We start from the raw sequence: 21,816 nt of genomic DNA on the forward strand, positions 1-21,816 counted from the left end.
AGAAGTCTGGCCTATCTTAACATAGGGGTCACCCCCAAATGGAGGGAGGGGGGAGATCAAGAAAGCAGAAAGCTTATGAAAACTGGCTAGCCAGATGGCTAGACAAGGACTACTGATGCAGAAAAGTTCCACAGTATTTATACTCATACTCAAGATAGGCAGTTGGAAAGGGGCACAAGACTCCTGCCTCAGCAGGCATCTCCATCACATGCTGCTAAAGGGCAGGTGTTAACTCAATCTGCTGCTTCTGGCTGCATATCCATAACCTATACATCAGCGCAATCACATAGAGACAACAGCGGCAAATCTGAGCAGCTGAACAATTTAAAGGAGCTCAAATTTTGCAACAAAGGAAGTTTCACAAACAGTGACGTTGTTTTGCACGAAGAAGTACTGGTGGCAAAAGCCCCCAAATTGGGGAAACCATATCCGAGAGCTCGAAATGGCCTTAATATTGGGTTAACTGATTTGTGGGCTAAGCTGCCTGTTGGTTTAGAAAAATTAGATGGGTGCCAATTCATATGCAGGAATCACATTAATAAACAACAATAATAAACACCTAGTATTTATATAGCACCTTTTCAGTCTTTTAAGACATGCATATATCTTTACAAAATATCTCTCATGTCGGTATTATTATCATCACACACCCCAGCATCATACTGCAGGTGCATGCATGCATGTACAAAGCTTGGGCTGGTAGCAGCAATTCCTCCCTGCAAGGGTGGGGGCCCATTCAGATGCCCCATCCCCCAGGAGACTGATTCAGGAAACTGGGGATTCCCAAATATTCTGGGGGGGGGGGGAGGGTGTCTTCCAGTGGAGAAAGCTGATGATCCTGTAGAAGCCCTGGTTTTGCGATGGAATGGTGAGATGAAATACGGTTGACACAATCGCTCCTGAACATTGGCTCCTTGGTATTCTAGGCAGCTTCAGGATATGAAGCAAGCCGGATGAAGCAAATAATAATAATAATAATTTATTATTTATACCCCACCCATCTGGCTGAGTTTCCCCAGCTACTCTGGGCGGCTTCCAATCGAGTGTTAAAAACAATACAGCATTAAATATTAAAAACTTCCCTAATCAGGGCTGCCTTCAAGTGGCGCAAGACTTGCTCTGCACCCAAACAAACCCTGGTTAGTGCACCTAATCATGCAGTGTAGAAGACTCATTTTGCAGCCTGCACTGTGGCCGACTGGTGGAGTTATTTTAGACAGTTACTTACTAGAGCATTTGAGGACTTGCTGTGACCAACTGGCTGCACACTTTGAGGATAAAGTTGCTTGACTTCAGAGTGACCTTGACTCTGCGGTTGTCACAGTCGCAGATGAAGTATCCAATGCCACCGTCCGTGATGTGTTGTGGGATCGGTTTCGCCTTATGCAGTCAGCTGACGTGGACAAGGGGCTTTCAGCTATATCCCCAGCTACATGTCCTCTGAGCCCGTCTACCCTGGCTTTCTAATTCTAGAAGAGTGGGTTGGATCAGAATGTGCTTACAGCTTCATTGTGGAAGGGGGTGTTGTACCTGCTACCTTGAAAGAGATGGGGTGGTACAGCCTCTCCTGAATAAACCAGCCCTGTACCCCTTGGAGTGGATTAACTATTGACCAGCTGCAAATACTCCTTTACTTGGGGAAGGCCGTGGAAAAGACTGGGGGGTAGGAGCAGCTGCAGGCATTCTTCGATGACACAGATTGTTTAGAATCATAGAATCATAGAATCCTAGAGTTGGAAGAGACCACAAGGGCCATCGAGTCCAACCCCCTGCCAAGCAGGAAACACCATCAGAGCACTCCTGACATATGGTTGTCAAGCCTCTGCTTAAAGACCTCCAAAGAAGGAGACACCACCACACTCCTTGGCAGCAAATTCCATTGTCGAACAGCTCTTACTGTCAGGAAGTTCTTCCTAATGTTTAGGTGGAATCTTTTTTCTTGTAGTTTGGAACCATTGCTCCGTGTCCGCTTCTCTGGAGCAGCAGAAAACAACCTTTCTCCCTCCTCTATGTGACATCCTTTTATATATTTGAACATGGCTATCATATCACCCCTTAACCTCCTCTTCTCCAGGCTAAACATGCCCAGCTCCCTTAGCCGTTCTTCATAAGGCATCGTTTCCAAGCCTTTGACCATTTTGGTTGCCCTCCTCTGGACCCGTTCCAGTTTGTCAGTGTCCTTCTTGAACTGTGGTGCCCAGAACTGGACACAGTACTCCAGGTGAGGTCTGACCAGAGCAGAATACAGTGGCACTATTACTTCCCTTGATCTAGATGCAATACTCCTATTGATGCAGCCCAGAATTGCATTGGCTTTTTTAGCTGCCGCGTCACACTGTTGGCTCATGTCAAGTTTGTGGTCAACCAAGACTCCTAGATCCTTTTCACATGTACTGCTCTCAAGCCAGGTGTCACCCATCTTGTATTTGTGCCTCTCATTTTTTTTGCCCAAGTGCAATACTTTACAAAAAAAAAAAAAAATCCATTCCAAACTAGGTTTAGATCCATTCCAAACTAGGTTCAGGCCTGGCCATGGGGCTGAGTCAACCTTAGTTGTCCTAATGGATGACCTTTACCGAGAGTGGGACAGAACCGAGTGTGACGTTGCTCCTGCTTCTTGGTCTCTCTGTGGCCTTCAATACAACTGACTATGGCATCCTCCTGGACTAACTCTGTGGAATGGGCACTGTCTGAATACTTTTTATATAACCTTTTTATTGAAATGTTAACGTTTTATTTCATATTTTTGTAAACCACTTATCGAGGTTTCCTTACAATCAAGCAGTATATAAATTTTGCAAAAAATAAACAAGTAAGAGAAAGAGAGGTTGTAGCTTTCCTAGGCTTGCATCAGGTATGTCCTGGCTCACAACTCATTTCCTTAGCCACCGCACTATCTAGTCCTTGCACAGCATATTCTCCCAAAGCTGTGTGCTTGAAATTTAATTTCCCTATTCGCTTTTAAATACCATGACAGCTCCTTTTCTGTTGAGCACTCTTAACCCATCCAGGTCAAGAGCCTTTTACTCTCCTCACACAAGTCAGGCTCTGACAATTCAGAATTCAGAAGGCTGAGAAAACTGGTGTGGATCGCGGAATTACCACCCCACATTCTGAGTTTATCTTCTCTTTATCAGCTATTGTCCCTGCTCCTTCCACTCCCATTCTCTCAGGAAAATTTGCGGATTAGTAAGAGAGTTAAGTATAGATTAAGGTAAGTATAGTGGCACCGGCCCTGTGGAACGCCCTCCCACCAGATGTCAAAGAGAATAACAACTATCAGACTTTTAGAAGACATCTGAAGGCAGCCCTGCTTAGGGAAGCTTTTAATGTTTGATGGACTACTGTATTTTAATATTTTGTTGGAAGCCACCCAGAGTGGCTGGGGAAACCCAGCCAGATGGGTGGGGTATAAATAATAAATTATTATTATTATTATAGATAAATAAGAGAGGGAAACACAGTATTGCCAGCTAGAAAGCTCCAAGTTTCAAAGTCTGGTGTAAAACTCTAGTTAATCTAGAGACACAACGTCCAAGATAAAGGTAAATGCCCCTTACCTGCTGAATGAGATGCATACATTTGGAGGACTGGACTCCATATGCATTATTGACAATGTGGGGGATGTCGTATCTTGCACAAATCTCGGCTAATTCTTCCAATCTGCAAATATAAAATTGACATTTGGGCAAACACAGTCAAGGACAGAAAAGTAATAGAAGGAACCTGGGAGGAAAGACTGAAATAAATTAAAAGGAAACGTAAGGGAAACAAAGCCGAGTATCTCAGTTAGCCTCCTACTGCTTAAGATGGGATAGAAACAGTTCAAACAGTTCAAATAGCTGCATAACCTACAAGGGGATTATGGAAACCTGGTGACATATTTGGCATTGACTTTGAACAGAAGAGCATATCACCAAAAGCTTTTGCAACTTCCTAAGTTTCATGCTGTTTGAGACCAAAGCCCTTAGACTATGGTATTAGTTCAAGAGTTATTTAGACGTTAGCTAAAGTTGCATTCTTATCTATTTTTCTAATGTGTATTTGGACTAAGAATTCAGTTTAAAAAGCACTTATTTTACGGTCCAATACAGTGGTACCTTCGTTGTCGAATTTAATCCGTTCCGGGAGTCCGTTTGACACCCGGAGCCGTTCAAAAACCAAGGAGCGGCTTCCGATTGAGTGCAGAAGCTTCCTGCATTCAATTGGAAGCTGCGGAAGACATTTGGCTTCTGAAAAACGTTCACAAACCGGAACACTCACTTCTGGGTTTGCGGCGTTCGGGAGCTGATTTGTTCGGGAGCCAAGCCATTCAACAACCAAGGTACCACTATAGTGGAAAACATAGTTGTAATTATTTAGAGGCGTTGAATTTCTTTTTAAATCACAACCTTCCCATCTATCTAGATTTCGACTTCAATGGGGACCAAACATATAAAGCAGGCATAGGCAAACTCAGCCCTCCAGATGTTTTGGGACTACAGCTCCCATCATCCCTGACCACTGGTCCTGTTAGCTAGGGATGATGGGAATTGTAGTCCCAAAACATCTGGAAGGCCGAGTCTGCCTATGCCTGATATAAAGTCTGTTGTGAAAATTAAATAGTTCAGGACATATTGAAATGATTTAAACCAAAAAAATCCAACTTTCTGATTAGGGCATTTTGGGGGGCAGGGGGAAAGTATGCCTACTAATTGAATGCTAGAACAGCTAAAATACTTGAACAGTACCCAAAGATCTTAGGGTGCAGCTCCCATGTTTTTATACTACAGAATCTAGGTGTAGTTACGGGAGCAGCTATGAAATTAAGGGCCATATCCAATCATGCAGTTCCATAGGAGCTTCTTCTCCTGACCCCTCCAGCCCCCTGGGAGCCCTCTACACAGGAGAAGGAGAGAAAATGGAAGTCCCAATTTTTTTGTCTGATTCACTGTACAGCTGCAGCGCTACCAAGATCAGTATACCGCTATAACATCCTGTCTACTGGACTGCCTACATATGTACAATGTTCACAATAATTAATATGACTCATAACCTATTATGTCATCTGTGTAATGCTCAACTTCATGACACTTTTTTTTTGCTTCTCATTCATTCTTTAACATAGGAAATCAGGCTTAGGTTCAATGTAATATATTTAGCAGGGGGATAACGGATCTGGTTTTAAGAGAATATAAATGTAGATTCTAATGGCTTTTTCAAACTCAGATACAACTTAAAACAGAGTTATTTTAGGGAGCACTTGGTATAATTTCATTTATTCAAAAATCCATTTATATAAAATCATCCATTTTTAATCCACCCTGGCCCAAGAGATGAAAAATTGTGCCTCTGAGCTATAAATCCAATCCAAGTTAATTTGGCAGCAATTAAAATTATCATTCTCTTCCTACAGCCTTAGTTTAAATGAGCTGGTAATCTATGTGCACAAGCAACTAATCCAAAGTTCACTCTATTCTGAAGTAGGTCTTTACTACTGTAGTGAAGCAAGTGGAGGAATATGAAGCCTGAACTGCAAAAGTCAGGTTATTATTTAAAGTACCAGTGGGGGGTAGAAGAAAAGGTTTCAAATGGTACACAGCCACACACACACTCTCTATCTATCTATCAGAGATAAAATAGTATTATGAAAACTACCCCCCAAATTATCATTGTCCAAAAAGAGGTACACCAATACGACTAAAGTCTCAAAAAGGATACACGATTATTATAAGCCTGGGAAATACTGGTGCAGTAGATAGCATGTTGAACATGTATCAGAGAGGCTTGGGGTCAAATCCTCATTCAGCTATGAAGCTCACTGTAGCCTAATAATATTCAGACATAATGCCAAACTGCAGTATGATGGCAGTTTAACAATGAGCAGACACAAGCTGCAGGGTTCACATGCCTGCTCCCTCCTCCTCCTTTTCCCAAAGTGTGGGGTGATCAGTGCTTGCCTACAAACCAGTGCCAACCCCAAGTGAAACCATTCCAAATATGATTGTTTTTAAAAATGTTACAGCCCATTTACTAAGCACGCCCTGCTTCAGAAACCAATGCAAGGTAGGCTGCTGCATAGCAACTGAACCACCACTCTCCTCAACATTTAATGGTCTGGGAGTTCAGGCAGCAATCGTTAAGTTTGATGTTATAGACTAGGATGTCCTCCTTGCAGGAACCTCAATTACTTTTGCTCTTGGTTGCAGGAGCTCTGAACAGCAAGAGATGCCAGAGTTCAAAGAGATTCAAAGAGCCACTCTCAAATGTATTTAAAGTGAAATGCGGGAGGAAAAGAATGTTTTAAAACCATCTGCTGTGTGCTTTATTTTATATAGATATGTAAAAGATAAAGGTAAAGGTACCCTGACCTTTAGGTCCAGTCGCGGACTCTGGGGTTGCAGCGCTTATCTTGCTCTATAGGCCAAGGGAGCCGGCGTTTGTCCACAGACAGCTTCCGGGTCATGTGGCCAGCATGACTAAGCCGCTTCTGGTGAACCAGAGCAGTGCATGGAAATGGCGTTTACCTTCCCGCCACAGTGGTACCTATTTATCTACTTGCACTTGGACGGGCTTTCGAACTGCTAGGTGGGCAGGACCTGGGACTGAACAACGGGAGCTCACTCCATTGCGGGGATTCGAACCGCCGACCTTCCGATCGGCAAACCCTAGGCTCTGTGGTTTAGACCACAGCGCCACCCGTGTCCCTATATAGATATGTACCTCCTTTAATTTGTTTATAAAAATATTTATAGACCACCACTACCCACACAGAAAGCAAGGTGGTGTTATATAGTATTTGCAAGTACAATAAAACATAAAGCACTATTAAAACAATAGAAAATAAGCATAGAAATGAGTGGCTCATATTGAAAATGTTTTAAAAACTGAACGGGCGTGCTGGCATAAAAACGTCTTCAAAAGCTACCTGAAAATTAGCGGTGAGAATGACAGCTGAATCTCTGCTATAATAGAATTGCACAGTGTGGGACCAGCAATACTAAATGCCCAACTTCCAGGTGAAGCCAGCTGAGGTTCTGAAACATTGCTTTGCCAGATGATCTCAGTGACTGAACTGGGATGTGCCACATAAGAGCTACAGCAATGTTTTTAAGAGAGGCATCTCTCTTTCTCTCCTTTCCCTCTCTACCTTTCTTAAGCCTGTTGCATACATAATGCAAAGGCCCAGTTCACTGTTTACAAACAGGGCTGCCTAGCTAGCAATCCTGAGTCAAATCCAGCCCTCAAAACAATTTTATTCATGGTGGTCCTAACAAAGGTGACATGAAGTCGTGATAAAAGTATTTGCTCAGTTACGACACAGTGTGTTTAAAAAGCCATTGTGGGTATTTTCATTTGAGACTTTGAGAATTCTAGAATTCTATAAAGATTGTCTATTGCGTATGTATATGGTCATCGTGTTGCCTAGACATTGCTGATGATATCCAGTTGTGGAGTCAGGTCGATCTGGCTACTGAATTTTGGCAGAATATAGTAGTTTAAGAATATGGGCATTTGCCATCTCTCTGGTTTAGAACAACAGCTAGAAAAACAGGTCGCAATCCAATCAACAAGGAAGGTGCATTTAGAACCATTCAAATCAATGTGCACACCTATCTCTGGTTTGGTTTGCATTGTAACTGTGTGATCTTATACATGCTTACCGAGAAATAAGAGTTCAGTGGGGCTTGCTCCTAAGTAAGTGAGTGTAGGATTGCAGTCTAAGGGTAGAACAAGTGAGCTGGCTGAGGAGACAGGTGCTCCCGAGAAATAATTATATGAAGTATGAAACTTTGGAGGAAGGAATACAATTATGCCTGCACTTTCCTCGGGCAGGGGTCCCTAACATGGGAGTTCAAATAGTCTTTACATGCAAAGGAATAGTGCTGCAAGAAATGACCACATAAAAGTTATAAAAGGAAAATGCCATTTCATCTGATACCTAGACAAAATGTTATAGCAAAGTTGAAATATATTTTCTGAGGTTGCAGCAATGGGGGCAATCCCATTGAAAAGATAAATGTGTGACCTTCAGGGGTTGACAGCAGTCCTTTAATAAAAAAAGGCCCTTCAAATGCCATTGAATATTTTAAATTCATAGTTTCAGGAATGAGAAAGCGCACAACAATGGACCGGACTACAAAGCTGGCGGCAGAGAAATGAACGGCAAATTGCAATGGCCTGAGATTAGGTTATTTTTATTTTCACATCCCTGGTTCGATTCAGAATTTTTTTCCAACTCGGTTTAGACAACATTCACGGCACAAAGACAGAATTATTAGACCAACTTTATATCCTTTTACCACATACTTGTACAAATGTTTATTAAATCAATAAATCAACACTATATTTAAAAAACCAATTCAGTCTAGCCGAAACTAATTTACAGTAAAGGGAAAAAAAGATTCTTACTCAGAAGTTCAACTTTTATATGTGACTATATTTCTAAAGAAGGGACACAGGTGGCACTGTGGGTTAAACCACAGAGCCTAGGACTTGCTGATCAGAAGGTTGGCGGTTTGAATCCCCGCGACAGGGTGAGCTCCCGTTGCTCGGTCCCTGCTCCTGCCAACCTAGCAGTTCAAAAGCATGTCAAAGTGCAAGTAGATAAATAGGTACCGCTCCGGCAGGAAGGGAAACGGCATTTCCGTGCGCTGCTCTGATTCGCCATAAGCGGCTTAGTCATGCTGGCCACATGACCCGAAAGCTGTACACCAGCTCCCTCGGCCAATAAAGCAAGATGAGCGCAGCAACCCCAGAGTCAGTCACGACTGGACCTAATGGTCAGGGGTCCCTTTACCTTTTTATATTTCTAAATGCAAAGACTTCCAGAGGAGGACTGCAAATTCCAGCTACTACTTGACACTGAGGTCACAATCCAACAGTTCAATGCTGGTGTGTGTGTGTGTGTGTGTGTGTGTGTGTGTGTGTGTGCTGTTTCAGTTGATCTTGATCATCTTTCCCCTACATCAGTAATCTTCAAACTTTTCGCCTTTAGGAAATGCTTTCCTAGCTTGCCTGCCATGAAATTTTGGACATACCAGACACGCACACACCCATGTCCTGTGGGAGAAGATGGGTACTGGTACACAAGCTGTTCTGCAGGGAAACTTGTCAGTCATTACTGATACATTCGCTGGAGAATATCCCTTCCACTAGCTTTCTGTGAAAGCCCAGAAGTTCCTTGGACGCAGTCTAAAACTACTATCCTATCTGCCCCATAATATATTGCTAGGTCAAATATGCAGAACACTCTGGATTAAGATCACAGGATGCAAAATCCTATGGATCTGCCATTTTTGAAACAGCTGAATTAAAAAAATACAAAAAGGTCATATGGAAACGAGGAAGAAAAAAGAAGAAGTAAGGCAAGATAAAGGTCTAAAAAATAGAGAGGAAGACTATCTTACGCTAGGAGATACTTTTTTTGACCATTGCTATAATATGTGACAGTGGTAAATGTGTTAATAGGAATCACTAAACCTGTAAAACTCTTGCCTGTGCTCATTACGTAACTGCAGATACATATTTGCATGCATGAAGGAAGTTATTTACACAGTTTATACTACAGATCATTTTTACCACCACTACTTGAAAGACAATCCAATTTAGAGGATAAATTTTCTTACCCTCTGCAACCGCAATCACAATTTATTAGTTTCTCAGCCGACTCTTTGTCTCCCATCCACAAGCCCAAATCATTTGCCCACAAAATTGGAATATGGTTCATCTTTGAATAGAAAAGCAGACTTGAAGTGTTACATTTTGTGGAGTCCAGAAGTGTTCCAAACAAATTTTTGCTGACAACCACAGATGAAGAGTTGACAAAATGAATAGTGATGCATTTTTAGGGAATTTAAAATTTTGTTAATTACCTTTGTTTTAACTGCTCGGAATGGAATGGCTTAGGCTGCAATCCTAGTTCCACATACATGGGCGTGAGCCCCACTAAATTCAACAGAGCTTACTTACTTCAGAGTAGGCACGGTTAGGATTGCACAGTTAGTCAACACTTCCTATAAGCTTATCAAATGAACATCAGGAGAGAGGTAGCAGAAACATTAGACCTTAAAGAAGTTGTTTTTCTATCAATAATTCCAGCAGCTAAAGATGATATCCATCCTAATTAGAGGCCCTCAGGAAAAGCAATTTGCAAGAATAACTTTACTCCAAAGTACAGTTGTGGAGGATCATTAATCTAAAGCAGGTATGATAAAAATCGTTTGTCTGACTTTTGTTCCACCTGGTAATATTCATATCCTAATCAGGAACTCCCTCCTGTCTTTCCATGAATTGTTGAATACTAACATGCAAATATTCTGACATTTAAGATTTCTCTGCGCAAATAAGCCAGCACAACAGAACCTTACCTATAAAATGCTAGTTTTTTAAGTGTAGGAGGTTTCGCTTTAATACAAGAGAGCATTCAAACATACAATTCCTTACCTGTAGTCTAGAGTAGTATCGTAAGAGCTGTACAAAGAGATTCCCCCAGTCTTGTGGTTGAACTCTTACTCTAGCAAGGATACAGTCAGCTTAAAACCAGACCATAAAATGTATCTCAGTCATAGATCTCCATCAAATATCTGGCAGACTGTGTCGATTACATTCTCCTTCCTGAGTTCCTGGCCATGTGAACCTCTTGTTTCTGCCAACTTTATCCCCACTTTCCTTCCTCGATAAAGTATGTTCCTTGGTCCTTCTCGCAGCTCTGGACAATTCCCAGTCTTTCTTTCCTAGTTCCCATCCCTATCTCCCCTACAATGCTTCCATTAGTTTGAGGCCTGCTCATGATCCTGTCTCTCTATTTTCTATGCCCTCCTGTCCCTCTGCCTGTGGTGACTCATTCTAGGACATGAGAAGCTCAACCAACGACAGCCAGAGACCCTTCTCCATTATCTGATCCCTCGTGGACAGGCATAGGCAAACTCCAGCCCTCCAGATGTTTTGGAACTACAATTCCCATCATCCCTAGCTAACAGGACCAGTGGTCAGTGATGATGGGAATTGTAGTCTCAAAACATCTGGAGGGCTGTAGCTTGCCTATGCCTGCTCTTGGACATTAGGGAAACTTAGTCAATCACAGGCAGTAGTATCATTACTACCCTCAAAGCCAAATATAAATTATAGCTACCAATAGTTTACATGTTGCTTTATTTACCTGTCAGGCACCCTTGGAGCAAAACATGATGTGGTAGAATGAACACAGAGTATATTATCAGCCTCAAGATCCTGGATTTTAGCTTCCACTGCCTTGAGGTCTGTACGCAGCTCGTCACCTTCTAATACATTTTCTACCACCACGGGCTCAAAACCTAGTCCAGCCAACAAAAACAATGTATGAGTGGGCATCCTGGATTCTCCTACAATTTAATCTTCACTGTGTCCCCAGTGTGCCTCCTTTGTTTGATTTTATTCTCATTGCTTACTACAGAGACAACTATTCTATTTAAAATTACAGAGACTATTCTATTAAAATTAGTATTAAACTTTAATATTAGCCACTATGGATATCAGTAAATAAACTGGTATTGCACCATCAGTCCAAGAAATTATCTCACTGGCACCCGCCATACAATATCCCATGGAAAATTAAAATTAAGAGCAAGACCTGATGTTCAAACATAAGATATAGCAGACAGGGCTACTCTCTCTAGACTCAATTTAAAATATTGCTAGCAAAAACGTCCTGCAAGATGGAGTAAACATCCAGCTTCCAGTAAAAAAAACTGGAAGATGGACATAATATTCTAAGTGTGTCAACAGTGGTTTGAACACTCTGAAAAGAAATGCTGCAGAATATAGCAAAGGTGTTGAGGCAGCATACATCACACTTGACGTAAATCTCAAAAAATTCACAAACTTATTGTAAGTTAGCCTTTCAGGAGCTTATTGGCTATTTTCCTTCTTAGAAGCTATTGCAGATTTTGTGGATCTCTACCACAGGTGCTTGCCTGCAAGTTCTTAATCAGCCTCTGGACAAGCTGCTAGGATGCTACAGAATGTTCACACATATTCTCACTCTTCAAATAGGTGAGCAATAGAATATTGAAAATCAGTACGATTTCTGCCGAGAAGTGTAAGGTTTGTGTGGCTTTAGAAAAATCCTCACAGGACCCAGGGACAAAAGAGACTGTGTGTTTCAAAGATAACTGGGAAGCCAGAAAACTATAGAAGAGAAGGAAACTGAATTTTGCATATACAGTAATTACTTAAAATCATAGCTTGTTTTAGGCTTCCAGTAAGTTATATATATTGCAGGCCTACACAATTTCCGACCTATCATGCAAGAAACAAAAACAAAACCTCTAGTCATGTATTGCAAGGTATTTGACAAGCTCTCCCCTTTCATTGCAGTCCCAGGAAGGCATCAACAGCGAGAGGTTTACCAAGAATCAAACAACATGTTCAAAGTTTGTGCTAAGCAAGCAACAAGAATCCCCAGCACTCCACACAAACCCTTTTACCTGCAGTGATCATTGACTTGAAACAGGATTTCTGGTCTATGCGGGGCCAGATAATGTATTTTGCTTTTGGTCTCTTGTGCCGCAAGGTTAGGAAGCATAACGTCAGGCTCATGCCAGTTGCCATGGGGACCACAAAGCAGCTACTCGCTGTCCTGACACCTGCAGGTAAAAGACAAAAATCAGATGTGAAAAACAAATGCTCTTAAAATATTGCAAGTACCTGTAAAGGAACACATGCGCTTGGCTCCACACTTACCGGCAAGTTTTATGATATCCAAGGCAACTGAATTAGTAAGTTTGTTCAAGAGACTGGAGCCTGCAGCTTTTGGCTGAACAGCAGAAATATCGCCTGACCTTCCAATCCCATGGATCAACCTGGAAACGAAACAGAAGGTTGGGAGGGAAATGCAACTTTTAACAGAAAAATAGATACTCAGATACAGAGTTTTGCACCGTGACTTAGTGAGAACCAACTTCATGAATTGTACTGGCATTAACTTCAAAATATGTGACTTGGCACTGTGGGTTAAACAACAGAGCCTAGAGCTTGCCGATCAGAAGGTCGGCAGTTTGAATCCCCACGATGGGGTGAGCTTCCGTTGTTCGGTCCCAGGTCCTGCCCACCTAGCAGTTCGAAAGCACGCCGGTGCAAGTAGATAAATAAGTACCGCTCCGGCAGGAAGGTAAACGGTATTTCTGTGCGCTGCTCTGGTTCGCCAGAAGCGGCTTAGTCATGCTGGCCACATGACCCAGAAACTGTACGCCGGCTCCCTCGGCCAATACAGAGTCGGTCACGACTGGACCTAATGGTCAGGGGTCCCTTTACCTGTACCTATGTGGCTTACTGTAAATTCAGTTATTGTATCTACCGCTATGTAGACCTACAAAACTTGCGACCCACCAACTTGAAGGCAGCCAACAGCTGTCTATGGCAGGATGGCAATTTAGCCAGTTCTGCTGCCTACCCTGCAAACACAAGAGGGGATGCTGAGCCCCTGGAAGGCCCCAGTGACCTAGTTTGCATTATCATGGTATGCTAAACTCTGGTTTACCTGCACCATGTGAACATGCTGGCTCCAGTAGAGGAGTTTGCATTCACTTTGCTACTTGACGGTCCTTTCAGCACAGAGTGGATTGGCAGCTGAGTCAAGGTTTATGATTAAGGTCTCTTTGTCTTAACCATGATCTGTGGCCAATATTTCTTCCATGGTTACATGACACAGAATGAAACAAACTGTCTAGGTTCCCTGTCTCCCTCTCCTACAGGATGCTCTTGCAGTTGCCTTTGATGGTTCCTCAATACATTCCAAACATTACAAGCCCCTCAACCCAATGTTTGCCTTCCTTAAGGAGCTGGGCAAGGTAAGACAAGACTCTGAGCTCTGTCGAAGTCCTCTGTGCATGCCAGAGGACCTGAATGCAAAGGATGGGTAGTTCCATTTCACATGGAGGTTCCTTGCAAGGACAGAAGCAAAATAGGTCTCTGCATTGATTCTGCCTTCTGCTAAGCCAAGAAGGGAGACATATTGATCCCATTCTCCCCACTTCTTTAACACACACAGAAGACTTAGGTGAGGGGCAGGTGGCAACCACATATAAGGAGTGGGCATGCCAAAAAACCTGGCGCTCTTTGTCATTCTTTCACTTACAATTATTCCAACACTGGAATAATTGTAAGTGACAGAGTGTCACTTATAATGACAGCTGGAACAACAAATGCATACTGTTTGGAGCAGCAAAGTAAGCTTATATTTAAAAATGTGTTGGCTGTAAATTATACAACAGCCCAATCGAGTGCCAGATGACCTGGGACTTTAGGCTCTTAGAAGCTGAGTTTGCCCATAAGCTCTGCTTCATTTGAATAAAATCAATTTTAATGGGCTTTTGTTCATGTTAGCCGCAATTAATCTGTCATAAGGGTCATTTAAAAATGCAACTCCCATAATTCAATATATGCATGTAACTGATGTTTAATATGTTTTTGTTTTAATATATGGGATAGAAGAAATTCTGATTAGTGTGCTGGTGAAGGGTAAATGTTCCACTGTAAAACTAATTAAGCTGAAGTGGAAGAGAAGAATACATCATTTATTTCTTCATCCAAAAATTCAATTTCACTATGCTAATATTTGTTAACATAGCAGCAAAGAAATTATTTTCACATTTTTAGCATACCAAGCAGGGGTTCATATGTTCAAAAAGATATAAAAACCTGCTCATACAAGCATTCTACTCGCATTAGGAACACGACATCTGAGAAAAGGACCTTTTTATAATTGTGGTCTCTCTTTTCAGGAACCATGAACCTACTGTTATCGTTTAGGATGACAGAGAACAGGTACACAGTTAAACTGAAATACCTGTCCTTATATCCTTAAGATGAAACCAACTCTGTTGGAAGAAAGATGTACTTGAGCAGAAGGCTGCACCTACTTGTTATAGTTGGCTGACCTTCTGTTAAGTAATGCACACATGGTGCGAAAAGCACCATGAATATATCCCCCAAGTGCTGTATGCATCTCACATCCTACCCTTAACTCTTTTGCCTTGGATGAAGGGAATATTGGAATAATGAAAATTATTTCTGCTCATAACACAATATCAAGCTATAAATGTACAGTATAAGCAAATTCAGAAATTTGCAAATGGACAAAACCCAAACCCAAACCCATAAGTTAGCGTAATGAGATTCTACCTGCAATCCACAAACTGGACCAGGGTTACACAACTGCAATACTGTTATCTGTCTGCAACAGATACCTGCATTATGGATACGGTTGGTGTGAATGGCTGAGATCTGTATGTTAGAGAGTACTAAGGATGTGTTTAGGAGACATTACTATGAAGGAAAGCATGGGTATAACTTCTACTTCAGTGATTTTGTTTAGTTGCTAATAATGTTTTATAAGATGCAGGATTTTTAATGTTTTTTTCTATTTGATTTTTACTTCTTTTTTTGTAATCTTTAAGAGGATATTTTGTTTCAACAGTGATTGTGTTGTTTTTAAATGTGGGTTACTATTGCATTTTTGTATACGATTTGTAATTTGTATATAAATAAATCTGAAAATCTATTCTGATATTCAGTAATGTTGTACTTCAAATATTTTAAGATATGCTGTAAACTGCTTAAGATTTTTTTTAAAAAAGAAAATCTAATGTGGTATACTAATGATCTAAATAAAACAAACATCAGTGTGACGCCATGTTTCGTGAGAAAGTAATGGTGAAGCAAACTAGTACAGTGGCGCCCCGCAAGACGAACGCCTCGCAAGACGGAAAACCCGCTAGACGAAAGGGTTTTCCGTTTTGGAGGCGCTTCGCAAAACGAATTTCCCTATGGGCTTGCTTCGCAAGACAAAATGTCTTGCGAGTTCCTGCGGGTTTCCCCCCTCCTTCCCCCCCCTTTTCCTAAGCCGCTAAGCCGCTTATCAGCTGATCCGCTAAAAGCCGCTAAACCGCTAATAGCGCTAATCCGCTAAGCTGTCAATGGGCTTGCTTCGCAAGACGAAAAAACCGCTATACGAAGAGCCTCACGGAACGGATTAATTTCGTCTTGCGAGGCACCACTGTATACCCCATTCCATATATATTTGCTACTCTAGTAAGCGTTGGAATTGGCCAATAAACCAGGTTAAAGTGCCAATCTTCTTGTTATGCGATATGTACTGAGTTTGTTGCACTGTTTGTTTTAAAAATAAAAAGGAGATTTAAACACAATATCTGTATTAAAAAAAACCAAGCAACTTGAAAAAGCAGCAAAAAAGTAGAGCTAGCTATCATAACCCATAAGAACCATTCTAAAGATGATACTGGTACTTATTAAACAAATAAAATGTCAGAAAATGTTGTGAAGATTTTTGAATTTTCAGTTGTTAAACAATGGAACTAAGATTGAAGAGCTCAAGGTGGAACATGGGAGGAAGTTGTCAACATTCAAACAAGACTCTTATGTGCTATGGAGGTTTCAGACTGCACCGAAGGATGCTGGGAAGAAGGAATATACTGTTACCTGCTACCCCTACTTCTGAGTAGTGAAAGATTCCAGATTTCAGGAATACCAGCTACACTTATCCAGGGTCTGAGTTTCCTTTTGAACAACGAGGAGCAGCAGAAGCTGTGTTGTCCTTATGATATATGGTTTATTCACACATATTTACAACCTAAGACTACCATAGAGGGATCTTCAGCATTACAATGCAAGAGGTTATGGCTTCTCCATAGTCAGTATTGGATTAAGACACCAGAATCCTGCTTTCTGGCTCTCTCCCCAGTCCACTGCTTAGTAACTCTGTTGCTTAACTCCTAACTGCCATTCTAAACTCTAACCTTTCCGAAAACACCAGCATTGTTTTTTAAACTAAACCTCTTTGAGGAAGGAAGGAAACCCACTCATTTCCAAGTGAGATATAATTTCGATCCTTTGTGTTGCCTAAATGGTTCATCCCTAGGCTAACACCTCAAAAGGAAATTATCTGAGTTAGTCAGCTTTTATACTTGGCTTAACGAGGTCTAGCACATGGCTTAGATCAGGGGTTGGCAACGTGCGGCCCATGAAGACCATTTTACCGGCCCATGAGCCACCCCCGAACCGAGCCGCCCACTCACTGAGTCACCCGCACACTGCTAAACCAGACTCACTGAGCGGCACTGGAAATCGCGTCTGCGCACATGCAGATACTGGACATCTGCGCATGTCCAGATGCTGAAAATCGCTTCTGCGCAGGCATGATTTTCAGCGTCTGGGCATGCGCAGAAGCAATTTCTGGCGCCACGGACATGCGCAGACATGATTTTCGGTGTCACACTGCGCTGGTCTGGCCCACGGATAATCTCCGTGGGAGTGATCCAGCCCATGACCGGTAAACCTTGCAGACCCCTGGCTTAGATACACACTGGGTATCACCTCCAAGAAAACTAGCTTTTACACCCCAAACCTTAATTACCGGTAAATTCTAGCACCCATAAACACATAGCAATACAATGGCTGAGCCCTCATTTTGGGGAATATAAAATCTAGTTGTTACCTAGTTATGTACATTCCTTCACGGGAGGAAAACAGGTAAAAAGAGAAATAAGTCACTTGTCATATTAAAAATGCCATATTTACCTGTAATGTCGGCGGGCTACTAGCCCTGATGCCACTCTTCCTTCCCTCTCACCCACACCACAGTTGCCTAGGAAATTATTGCTGTCCATAATTGCCAGTTCATGGAGAAAAAGTTCAATAGTGCTTTCATCCCATCCATCTTCAGGACATTTGCCCTTCAGAAAACAGTACAATTAAATACAGTACAGTTAAAGTACATACATAAAGTACATTGTTGTTGTTTCATTTTCTTAGATAAGCTAAACTAGAATAAGGAAAAATGAAACTGTAACTTGAAAAAACCACATGTTTTTAATTGAAAAGTACTCTATTACTGCAAAGAAACTTCTTTTTAAACCCACCACTGTCATTTAGTTTCATGCAGAAAAATATCAAGGGGTTCAAACTCACACCATTTGCCTTGCAGGATTGCAACATTGGCTCACTTCTGGTGCTGTACCCCATGGTTTGGAGGTGAACATGCAGCAGATTGGCACACTTCCTTTCCCCCTCTCAAATGCAAATTTCGAACTCCCTTCTATGGCTCATTATAACCACAGTTTAGGGTTACAGCTTCATTGGGGCTAAAAACAAACAGTTGAGCAGGATTGACAATTTCTTCCCAAATCCTGGTAAGCTCTAAAGCGCAAGGCTTAATTAAAGCAAAACGTAGAAAAGGGGGGGGGGGGAATCACATGCAAGAGGGGTAAGAGTGCACATATCCAATCTCAATTACAGTTTAGATTAGTTTAGTTTAGTTGTTTAGAAAACAGTGAAAGACTGTCTGAGCTGAGGCACCATTTCCAATATAGCAGGGGTGGCCAACTCCCAAGAGACTGTGATCTGCTGGCAGTGATCTACCCCCTTTTGGGGGGTTCAGGTCAAAATTCCTTTTTTTAAGGAAGGAAAGCCCTGTTTGGGGGATGCAAGGCAAAAAAATTGAGCTTTTTCTAGGGGAGCAAAAGTTGTACAGCTTCTTTGAGGGGAGCCACTGATTTACCACACACATCCAGTGATCTACCAGTAGTTCACGATCCACCTATTGGACGTGCCTGCAATATAGCTACCACTTTTCCTTGAATTTCAAAGCTAACAGGGAAACCTAGTCCAGAAGCAGAAGGATGAAGCTATCTCAAGCTATGTTCACAATTGAGTGTGCATATGTAGATCACACATTATTCTGAGGATGAAAAAAGACTGTGCAAATTATTCAAGGTTATTTTCTTCAGTAAAGTGTCTTAGGTAGGTAGAGAGTAAGCAAACAAATTCAGTGGGACTTTCTATGAATGCTTACTCAATAGTATTAGGTTACGTATTAAGCTGGCCGGACCTAACAGATGTAACTAACACGTCAGAAGAACAAAGGTTTCTGCCAAAAATAAGGCATTATTACTTCCTGCCTTTCCTCCTCTGCATCTCGATGGGCCTGGCTAGGTATGGAAAATCACAAAATATATATGATACAAAACTCATCACTGTTTATAGTGTGCTTCTTCTTCTATGAGTAGACAATTCTCAGACCCATACCAGACATTTTAAGAACACCCAACAAGCATTTAAAGCACATGACTTCCCCCAAAGAGCCCTGAGAAACTATAGCTGCCCACTCACAGAGCTACAAGACCCAGAACCCTCAAAAAACTACAGTTCCCGGCATTCTTCTTTGGGGGGGGGGGGTCACACACTTAAAATGTGTGTTGGATGCACTTTAAAGTGCATTCAGAGGCGTGGCAGAGTAAATGGCCCTTAACTGCAAAGAGACAAAGGCTGCCAGTAGCTAAAACCATACCAAGGCGCCAGTGGGAAGCTTCCGACCTTGCTGCTATGTGGACAAGCCACCTTAAGGTCCATAAATAGCAACACCCTAGAGGTCCCAGGCCCTAAGGAAGTTAGATTAGCCTCAACCAGAGCCAGGGCCTTCTCAACACTGGCCCCGGCCTGGTGGAACACTCTGTCTCATGAGACCAGGGCCCTGCGGGATCTGATTTCTTTCTGCAGGGCCTGTAAGAAAGAGTTGTTCCATCTGGCCTTTGGCTTCGAATCAGTTTGATTCCCTCCCCCTGTTTCTTTTTTTCCTTTCTCCTCCTGTGAAGTGGCTGCATCCTAATGTTTTAACTCTCTTGGCCGGAGTCCCCCCTCGCTGGGCCTGTGGCGGTGGCAGCCCCCGGAACGGCGAGGCGGCGGCCGCGGCCAGCGACCCCCTAGCCCGGGCCGGGAGGTGCCCGCGGCGCCCCCTGCTCGCCTTCGCCTGGCCTGGGTTCCTCCTCGATGGCCGCGGGCTGCCGGGACGGCCCGGGGCAGGAAAAGTACCGTCTGGTGGTGGTGGGCGGCGGCGGAGTGGGCAAGTCCGCGCTCACCATCCGGTTCATCCAGTCCTACTTCGTTACAGATTATGATCCAACAATTGAAGATTCTTACACAAAACAATGTGTGATAGATGAGAGGGCAGCAAGATTGGATATCCTAGATACAGCAGGCCAAGAGGAGTTTGGAGCTATGCGGGAACAGTACATGCGGACAGGAGAAGGCTTTCTGCTTGTTTTCTCAGTCACAGATAGAGGAAGCTTTGAAGAAATCTATAAGTTTCAAAGGCAGATTCTTCGAGTAAAAGATCGTGATGAATTCCCTATGATTCTAGTTGGCAACAAAGCAGACCTGGACCATCAGAGACAGGTAACGCAAGAGGAAGGTCAACAACTAGCAAGGCAGCTGAAGGTAACATATATGGAAGCATCAGCAAAAATACGACTGAATGTAGACCAAGCTTTTCATGAGCTTGTCAGAGTTATAAGGAAATTTCAAGAGCAAGAATGCCCTCCTTCCCCAGAGCCGACAAGGAAGGAAAAGGACAAGAAAGGATGTCATTGTGTCATCTTCTAAGAATCCTCTGAACCAAGCTGTCAACTGCCAGATTAATTCTACCTTTCTGCCTACCTTTCTATGTGTCTCGGTGTTTTGTCTAGCCTTATATGTGCATGTCGTATAAATGGTCACCAAAGTAGCCTTAGGCTAAAAAATGTATTTTAATCTTTTTTAAATTGTATTTTAATCAACTTGTTTTTATTATTGGTTGTTAGCCACCCTGAGCCCGGTCTTGCCTGGGGAGGGCGTGGTATAAATAAAATTTATTATTATTATTATTATTGGCCTCCAGGGTTTTACATCACTAAATCAGAGGCGCTCCCACCACAACCAAACTCAGAAACAGAACGGCCGGGGTGGGGTGTCCTTTTGCGCCCAGGGCTGCATAAGAGCCATAGCTCAGTGGCAGAGAGCCTGCCTTGCCATGTTCCCTAATGGCACCTCCAGGTGGTGTCTAAACCTTGGAGAGCTGTTGCCAGTTAGTGTGGACAATACTGGGCTAGATGGACTAAATGACTCAATAATAATAATAATAATAATAATAATAATAGTTATACTCCGTCCATCTGTCTGGGTTTCCCCAACCACTCTGGGCGGCTCCCGGCAGAATATTAAAAACACAATAAAACATCAAACATTAAAAACTTCCCGATACAGGGCTGTCTTCTAAAAGTCAGAAAAAAAGGTAAAAGACCCCTGACCATTAGGTCCAGTTGTGGCCGACTCTGGGGTTGCAGCGCTCTGAGCCCGGCCTTGGCTGGGGAGGGCGGGGTATAAATAAATTATTATTATTATTATTATTATTATTATTATTATTATTATTATTATCTCGCTTTATTGGCCAAGGGAGCCGGCATACAGCTTCCGGGTCATGTGGCCAGCATGACTAAGCCGCTTCTGGCAAACCATAGCAGCGCACGGAAACGCCGTTTATCTTCCCGCCGGAGCAGTACCTATTTATCTATTTGCACTTTGATGTGCTTTTGAACTGCTAAGTTGGCACAAGCAACGGGAGCTCACCCTGTCACAGGGATTCAAACCACCGACCTTCTGATTGGCAAGTCCTAGGCTCTGTGGTTTAACCCATTGTGCCACCTGTGTCCCAGAAAAGTCAGATATTCCTCCTTAAATTAGCCTTTTATTCAGACCATGAGGACTAGAACCTTGCTTTTTGTTTCTGTGTTCCATGACAGGCATAGGCAAACTCAGCCCTCCAGCTGTTTTGGGACTACAACTCCCATCATCCCTAGCTAACAGGAACAGTGGTCAGGGGATGATGGGAGTTGTAGTCCAATCTGGAGGCCCGTCTGCTTATGCCTGTTCCATGAGGAGAATGACACCTCGGGGGGCGTGGCCTGTAAAAGCAGGCAGGCCGGTGGGCGGGCCTCCCGGAGGCGAGGCCACGCCCCCACTCCCGCT

The 21,816-nt window shown here is 42.7% G+C and overlaps 1 protein-coding gene and 1 pseudogene across 3 annotated transcripts in view; one reads left to right on the top strand and one right to left on the bottom strand.

The window, feature by feature from the left end:
• SEPSECS (Sep (O-phosphoserine) tRNA:Sec (selenocysteine) tRNA synthase) overlaps positions 1-21,816 on the bottom strand; it is a 41,631-nt gene that overhangs the window by 19,603 nt on the left and 212 nt on the right. For both annotated transcript variants that reach the window (XM_081876366.1, XM_081876365.1), the window contains exons 2-6: positions 17,557-17,711; positions 12,703-12,821; positions 12,447-12,605; positions 11,141-11,294; positions 3,561-3,663 (exon numbers count right to left, since the gene is read on the bottom strand). In XM_081876366.1, coding sequence (XP_081732492.1) covers positions 3,561-3,663; positions 11,141-11,294; positions 12,447-12,605; positions 12,703-12,821; positions 17,557-17,711 — 690 coding nt within the window. The remainder of the gene's footprint in view (positions 1-3,560; positions 3,664-11,140; positions 11,295-12,446; positions 12,606-12,702; positions 12,822-17,556; positions 17,712-21,816) is intronic.
• On the top strand, positions 19,715-20,544 carry LOC309349789 (ras-related protein R-Ras2 pseudogene; annotated as a pseudogene). The gene has a single exon. The product of its transcript is annotated as a ras-related protein R-Ras2 pseudogene (transcript).

The sequence above is a fragment of the Podarcis erhardii genome (genome assembly GCF_964252035.2).
Source record: "Podarcis erhardii genome assembly, chromosome: 9".
Lineage (NCBI taxonomy): Eukaryota > Metazoa > Chordata > Lepidosauria > Squamata > Lacertidae > Podarcis > Podarcis erhardii.